The following is an 8092-nucleotide window of genomic DNA, read 5'->3' as shown; positions in this document are numbered from 1 at the left end:
GTGTTCCTCGTACTTTTTTCCTACTCTGTTTTGGATGTGGTAGCATGACAACATTACATTAGTTAAAAAATTCACTATTCCATAAGGTTCCTTGCAAGGTATTTTGTTAAAAGTCTGTGACGTCATAAAACCGGCACATTCGCGTATATAAAAGTGCGGCAGGGCTCGTGTTGGCTGTTTCTTTTTCTTTGAAGGCGTCGAACCGCTAGCGCGTTTCTCGGCTTGAAATTATGTTTATTATGTTTTTACGCTTTTACACGCTGGTTCCGCGTGTGAAACCAGAAATAAATTCTTCGAACGTCGTTTGGATATATCAGATATCAAGGAAAATTTGAGTTTTGGTGAAACGTGTAGAACTTTAAGGACTTGACTAGTATATTTTTACATCGTGCGAAAATGAACCTACTAATTTCACAGTTGTATAATAAACAGAAGATAGTTCCAAATATTCTTTGGTACTTAGAAATTTAAATAAAAATGTCAGGGATCGGTGAGCATTTTTGGCACGGCCATTTATGATATCAAAGGTTATGTGGTTATGGCAATATATTGCAATCACATTATGTAGAGGAATCATTCGTCCTGAACTTGTCATAAGGTTTGTTGGACGTGTACTTACGTATTATTATTGCTTAGTGCCCATAATTTTTTTTGAAGAACCGAAACCAACACGAATCATCTCGATTTTCGTTTCAGAAATTATGAGCAATAAGATATTTCTTGTTATTATTTTTATTATTTTATTGTTTTTGTTTTATTTATTTATTGTATATTGTATTATTATACCCTAGCGGATTGTACTTTTTTCGACCGATGCCTGGTCGTACAATTCGACGTAAAAAATACGTTCAGCAAATTTTCTTCACCCTATTGGACAATTGATTGCTTCAACAAACAATTTAATATGGAATTGTGATATATTGACGTAACTTTTTGATAAATTCATGAAAACTTATTTGGGACATTACTCAATTATACGTGAAAAATTTAAAAATGATCTCGAAGCTGTTGGAAACCAAGGATTACACCGTTTTACGTGTACTTCCACGGGGAGCGGTAGATTTCACATGTTACGCTACTCCAATACTTTCATACAGTTTGCTTTCATGATCATTTACCAGAAACATGTACAACGAAGTGTATACAAAAAAAATTGAAAGAATTTTTGAAGAGTCCCGATCTCCTGAGCAAATCAACCGATCCGGAAACAGCAAGACAGTGTTTTTAGCAAATTTGGTTAGTTTGTGAGTGAGCCTAGTCTAGCTTCCATTGATAGCGAATTGAAAAACTCACTAAAAAAATTTGGCAAAAAGTGCGAAACTCATTATCACATTGTCGTCGAAAATTTCATATTTGTAATAAATTAGCGCACTTATACCGAATATGCATTAGAAATAATGCTCTTTGCCATGAAAAAAATCATCCTGATGTGTTTTAAGCGGTATTTGCAGGCCAAGTCATCAGTCCTTGAAGCAAAAACCATTTTTCGGTGATATTTTGGAAATAAGTCAATTGATTTCGGTCAAATTTTGTAGGACATCATTTAAAATGATCGTTCATAACCTGACGATAAGTTTGCTTATTCCGGAACCATTCCTGAAGTGTAGATCTCGTTGCTGTCGCTGTACACCGGAACATTCTGATCCGTTTTTACAGTTCTTGTGATCAAACTCGATTTTGCAATTCGCTGTAAATTATAAATTTGACATTGAAACGAAAAAAAGCACCTTCAATAATCCTAAGAAGTCTACTAAACGTGATTGATCTCGCGTTTTGAAAAAAAAAAAAAAAAAAAAAAAATTGTCATTACCAAGTGAGCAAATTTTTTGTAAACATCGAGTTTTCGACGACGTCGCGATGAAAGTTTGTGTTTAGATTCTTATAATATTCAACACCAATCATTACATATTATAAGACTATTTCGCAAGTTAAATCTAGGTTCTCGTATTTATTTCGATTTCTCAGATTCATAGATCATTGTGCAATTTCCAAAAAATCGTTGCTTCGAACTGAATTTTATCATGCTTATTCTTTTTCTGTCATCCACATATCTTACGCTGTGCCTATTGTTGAATCCTCAGTTAATTTAAAAATTGAGAATTGTCACATTTTTTATTATACTACGTAGAATTTCACAACCACCCATGATTCCAAAGTTTTCTGAAATATTCATTAGCGATTTATACTGGCAACTAGAAGGTTTGTAGGTTTTACATGCGAGATTTTATAAAAGCCAAATGGATAAAAGGTGCATGTAATGCCTACACATGTATATATAAGATGTATTTTTATTAAAAATCTTATTAAGAATACAAATTGTTTTTGTATTACTTAACTAATGTACGTTCAACTTCGACAATTCGGTTCTCATTATGGAAGTAGATTCCGATCCTTACCAAGGTAACGTTATAACAATCATAATAATGATTATAATATACGTATACTAATTATTGAATCACATGCATTTGAATTATTCAATAAAATAAAAATCAAACGATATTTGTATGATCCATTCGTAGGTTTTATCGATATTTTAAAAAGGGAAGTGATTAAGAGCTAAATAACATATTCAATACAGGGAAAATGATAAATGATAAACAATGCGTGAGAAAATTGCTTCTTTTGAAATCTGCGCGATTATTTTCTCCGTTCTGGCTTTACAACTATAATTTAGGTCAATCTATTTTTTTGTAGATTGTCAGTAGCAAATCGGAGACTCAAATAGATCAAGACTTTTACGAAGGTGATTCAATTTTGGGGTCATTTTTTTTTGACAGTATCTGTCCCATATTTTTCAGTACTTCTATACTTTCCTCGGTCAGTGTTCCTACCCAACTTTTTTGAAGAAGTTCAATACATTTTTGTTTCAACTCAGCGCAGTAAAATTTATCTGCAATGAATAAATACTTTACAACGCTCAATACGGAAAGATTTTTCACCATATGATTCTCACACAATGCTTTGAGGTCATCAACCTGATACTTATCAGCCAGTATGATCATCCCATCAACTACTTCTGCCAAATCAGATACGTCTTCAGTATAGAAGTAATTGAGAAATTTCTCGAAAACCTTCATCTCTGTGTCAACAATAACAACTTTGCTTTCTTCTTTTTCTACCATCTCATTTGAAAACATGGCTTCGAAAACTTTACTCTGCGCAGCGAGCACAGTTTTGTGGGCAGACATTTCTTGATCACCCAATACGAAGGTAACGTCACAAAGACTCTTGTTGTCAAACATAGTTTTGAAGTTTTTTAAAACGTTTTTTTGCGGAGTTTGATAAGCAATTTCATCAAAAATTTTGAAGGGGGGATTATCGTTCCCGCCACATTTTACGATCCCGAAGAGAACGAGTAGTGAAAATCGTAGAGGGACTTGTTTAGTAGGGAAGACAACCTTATCGACAGTGTGAACGACTGGAAATGGTCGGGCAAATGAACATTTATATGCTCTTGGGTACTTCTCGATATAACTACTCATACTAGGCCCGTATACAGATAAATGAATTGCCATCACTTGTTCAGTGTTTAAAAATGTCATTGTCAATGGTGATGGATCTTCTTGTACAGGAAAGAACATCCTACAGTACATGGACTCAGTTTTGTTTTCAATTGGAAACGTGGTGGATATAAATTCTTGTTGATACACGCCATCGCAAGGACCCTCTTTGTAAATTTCCCAATGATATTTTGTCTTTATTATGTGAAATCCAGCCATCTTCATACCCTCATGTACTAGCTGTTTGATTGGAAAGTCTTCCCAGTCATTGCTCATCTGCACAAAGTTGGAACTAATTTTTAGTGATATTCATAATTAATGAAATAAACGCGAAATGTCAAGATTAAAAGCCTCGTACATCAAAAGACACTACCGCGTCTCTGTATATTAAAATAGTGTCTCATGCAATGCATACCTTGAAAAAGTTTCTGAAATTATAGTCTTTTCTTCAATATACTTCTTTCTTGTTTTGTTGTATTATGATGCTCATACAGTTTTATGATGAGAAATTCACTCCATCCAGTATAAAATGTAATACCCTGTCGATAAGGTCAACGTAAAGATAAAGTAAACTTTAAATAAAAATAGTATCAGGAAAGATAAAAGAATGTGTATTTTGTGTTTTATTACATGTAAGGTCATAGTTTTCGTAAGATTATAAATAAACCCAAACACAAATGCTTGCTTTCAAACAATTTTTGAAAGTATTCCTTCATTTCTATATGTAAAAACTTGAAGACATCTAAACAAGTTGCAGAATCGTGGAGTCATTACATGAATTGATTTCTGAGCAAGTAATGGAAAGTATTTTGATTATCTTCTTAAAAAGAGGATGATGCTTTCTCTTCTTTCCCAAATTTTAAATATGCTCAAGGTACAATCGACTTTACATAAAATGTGTGCGTTGGAAAAACGAATATCAGTAAATGATAATAAAGATTTGTAGTGACCAAGTTTATAAAGGCGTTTCTTTTTTTATAATTTATGTAACCAAATAGAAGCTCGTTTTCAATAGGTAGGTGTAGCTTTTCGTGATTCTCAATATGTGTTAAATAATTGAGATTTTAATTTTAACAAAAGCAAAAAAGAAAAGCAAATTCAAATATTTATACATCAGAAAATTTGAATATATTCATATGAAAATTCCATAACTAATTATCATTTACAACTTTTGCCGTTGTGAATGTTAATGAAAAGTTTTGAAAGTATGCTTATTGGGAATGAAGCTCATATTGAAAAGAAATGATTCAAAACACAAAAGTATTCAATGCCACAAAATTAACACAAAATTTTAATGTTGAACATGAAATAAATAAAATTCATAGCAAAATTTCCTTGTTTGTGCAAGGAATTAGTTTCAATTTTTTGATAAATCCTTTGAGAGAGACTCTCAAATTTATGAACAATCGATTCACTTTTATGCTCTTGTACTGGCTTTATCCTAAAGAAATAAAAGAGAATTTTGTTTTAGTTTGATGCAACAGTGCTTATCTCTGATCGAAACATGTTATAATCTGGGTAGCACAAAGATTCTTTAATCGTTGCATAATTCTTCAAGATCACTGATTCAACATTCGTTAACAAGCATTATCCTTTCTTCAATGATCATTGCCTACTTTTCTCACTACTCCTGTGTATATGTAACTAATAAATTTCTTGATTACATTGATATCAATAGAAAGAATATCAACTTTATATTTTTCTTGAAAAACATAGTTAAGTTTCTGTTTTGTCCTGCAAACATTGCTTCGTCAGCGAGTATACTTCATTACTGAACACAAATGTATATAACATTGCAGTAAATATAGCGATTCCACGGAGCTTTGAACATTGCCAAGAATCTGTTCTTCAGGACCTCAGAAAATCCTGATCTTTTGTACAGACATGGAGAATTTCGGGGGAAATACTGAGATCTTTATTTCAACTAGTATATGATATATCTCCAAATAAATTCTGATACATACATGATCCCAGTCTTATTTATTTTGAACACAGTTTATTCAATTACATAATTCTTTGATATTTTTTCAATACTATAAATTCCTTTTTGCCTCGAATATTAATCGTTAAATTCATTGAAAGAATGTCTGCAGTGTCGGGGCATGCTATATTTTTACGGACGTTTCTTTTATGGCATCACAAAAAATTTAGTGTATACATTGACCGGATCTACCGAGCAGGTATTCGACGAATGAATTCCTTATTTATGCAAGTTTTCAAATTCAGGAATATCATTTTTCATTAAACACGATATCAGGAATAGGTAGGGTCCCGACTCGTTCACCCAGCAATTCTTTATTGTTCCCGTATATGTATGGATGTACGCGAACAATGCGGGGTCCAATTGCCCGGTGACAAGTTGGGACTCTGCATAGAGAAAATTGGAAAGTATTTTTTTCGATTTTTATATGACCACTAAATTCTCGAAACTATTTTGCCGCACCCATGTCGATTCTGTCAGCGTTCATAAATGTTTCCCTCATGCAATTATATTTACAGTACACCGTACACGAAACAATTCTTGAAATACAAAAAAAATATCTCTAGAATAAAACTTACGCAAACGAACTTTTTTACGTCTTTATGTTCAGTCAACGAATTACGTCTGAACTCGCTTCTTGGAATGATGAATACTTTGTGAGAAATGATGGGCGACGACAAAGGGATGGAAATTTAGGGAGGGGGAACAAAGAACCACCGTTATAGAAAAAAAGGGACTCTCCTCTCTCCTCCCAACTTTGTTGAACTTCCTTGAATCACATGGGACGTTTTGAGCGGGAAAAATCACAGTCGTTCAGTTTGTCGAATTAAGCTTTGTTAATAAAGAGAAGACCTTGTAACTTTCTTACAGTATTTGAATTACAAATTTTACTGAAACAGCTCGGAAATTTATGTTTCATTTCAAGTTTTGTTGTTAACAGTTATAATGACGAAGTGATTTTCTTGAAAACCGACCACAATCGTCTATTTTCCGGGAATCCCAGACTGTTGTATTGGGTGGTGAATCAAACTTGCGACTATCGAATTTTTACGTTCGAATGATAAAACACTTGCACTGTTATCTTGTGCAATAAAAACCAATCTCGTCAGAGGGCATCTAAAAGTATGATACTTTTATTTTTTATAATCGATGATTTGGCGAAAATAGCAAAACAAAACTGTCAAGTTATACCATAAATCGTTTTCATGTTAGAATTTTATCAAAAGAGGAGTTTCACAAAAGTTTACTGGTACTCCATACAATTCCGTTAGATGGCGCTGTACGTACCTTTTCAGCGCGGAACAGGCACAAAATAAAAACGGAGCGTTTATGTTTTACGTGTGGAATTTAATATATGATGATATGATAGAGAGCGAAGTTTATTATTATGCGAGGCCACATTCGAAGCCCTCCCTAGACTCAACAATCCATATCAATAATTGGTGACGGAGAAAAAAAAGGCGTGAAAGAGGAAGAGTAATTCATATATGGATCGTCGTGGCTTGACCACGTTGGCGCAAATGTTCTATGTAATTTCTCTGTCTCTCTCCTTCTTTTCTCTTTCCGGTGTATATAAAGGTTATATAGCCTGGATTATTGATACATAGAAGTAATGTTTGTACCCTATTTACCACGGAGTCGCATTACCGTCGATCCGCAGTGTCCAAAGGGGGGAAGAAAAAAAACGCGGGGCGAAGCAGAGAACAGAGAACGCAGTGGAGAAACGCGTCTGCTGCGTGTCCGTGTCATCGCTGTCGCACACAGTGGCGCGCGTCGTGTCGGTCGTCGCGTTGGGCCATAGACGACCATTGGTTCCAGGATCAGAACATTCAGAACATCCTTTTTGGGCACAATCGACAGGAAGAAAATTCGTATCTCCGTGACATACGTATTCCGTGCGGTTCCTCGTAACCAAATAACTAAAATCACTATCTTTAGTTTTATTTATTTTTCTTCCATGCTTACTTCCAAAATTCCATTTTTCTGTCTCAAAATTACGATGTGACGCGACACGCGTACGTGTGCGCGTGTCGCTCATATACACGTGTATGTGCGTGTATGTGTCCAGGAATATAGTTTTCTTGCCGATTACATTACAAGCGTGTTGCGAAAGTCTCACGAGAAGAAAACTCGACTTCGCGTGTGCGGTTTCGCTGTTCAGTGTCGAAAATAAGTGACTGACGAATTCTGCTATTTGAATTAAAGCAAGCGTTCGAAAAGCCGGTATTTTGACGTTTATATTGCCGTATTTTTTTTCCGGGAGTGAGATTTTCCTTTTCGTTAAAATTTTGTTGTAGTATTTTTTGGTGCTCTTCAATAAGTTTTGCTCTTGCAAACAGAGCTTCATTTTTTCTCTAAGCTCCCTTGTCCGGGAATCGTAATTATGCCCGCAAGTCGTGGAGGCATGGTTGGCGGGGTAGTACCCGCCCACTACCTCCACGAGTTACCGGCCCAGGACGAGGAGCGGCTCTCGAAAATATTCCAGCAACTCGACCTCGACGGCAATGGAAGAATCGACGTTCACGATCTTTCTAAAGCCCTACACGAGGTCGGCGTTCATAAACGTTATGCCGAGGTAACTTTCATCTTTCGTCTATTACCTGTCTCGTGA

The 8092-nt window shown here is 34.9% G+C and overlaps 2 protein-coding genes across 4 annotated transcripts in view; one reads left to right on the top strand and one right to left on the bottom strand.

Moving 5' to 3' along the window:
* Positions 1–2272: 2272 nt before the first annotated feature.
* On the bottom strand, positions 2273–6216 carry LOC122416948 (TD and POZ domain-containing protein 1-like). Of its 3 annotated transcripts, none has more exons than XM_043430116.1 (3): positions 6060–6216; positions 3916–4039; positions 2273–3776 (listed from the first exon to the last, which is right to left on the bottom strand). In XM_043430116.1, exon 3 carries the CDS (start codon positions 3774–3776, stop codon positions 2736–2738), a length of 1041 nt encoding a protein of 346 aa, XP_043286051.1. In that variant the 5' UTR covers positions 3916–4039; positions 6060–6216; the 3' UTR covers positions 2273–2735. The 3 variants fall into 3 exon arrangements, with proteins under 3 accessions (XP_043286051.1, XP_043286052.1, XP_043286053.1); XM_043430117.1 differs by having other exon boundaries at positions 6070–6184; XM_043430118.1 differs by lacking the exon at positions 3916–4039 and having other exon boundaries at positions 6060–6194.
* Positions 6217–7168: 952 nt separating this feature from the next.
* SCaMC (Short Calcium-binding Mitochondrial Carrier) overlaps positions 7169–8092 on the top strand; it is a 40003-nt gene continuing 39079 nt past the window's right edge. Inside the window, exon 1 of the mRNA XM_043430115.1 lies at positions 7169–8056. Within this exon, the coding sequence (XP_043286050.1) occupies positions 7865–8056 (192 nt within the window). The 5' untranslated portion in view covers positions 7169–7864. The remainder of the gene's footprint in view (positions 8057–8092) is intronic.

The sequence above is a fragment of the Venturia canescens genome, chromosome 10 (genome assembly GCF_019457755.1).
Source record: "Venturia canescens isolate UGA chromosome 10, ASM1945775v1, whole genome shotgun sequence".
Taxonomy (NCBI): Eukaryota; Metazoa; Arthropoda; class Insecta; order Hymenoptera; family Ichneumonidae; genus Venturia; species Venturia canescens.
This window is presented reverse-complemented; position numbering and strand designations above follow the sequence as displayed.

Bases quoted from the DNA above. Each gene is read 5' to 3' on its own strand.
- LOC122416948 (XM_043430116.1), bottom strand. From the start codon at position 3,776: ATGAGCAATGACTGGGAAGACTTTCCAATCAAACAGCTAGTACATGAG.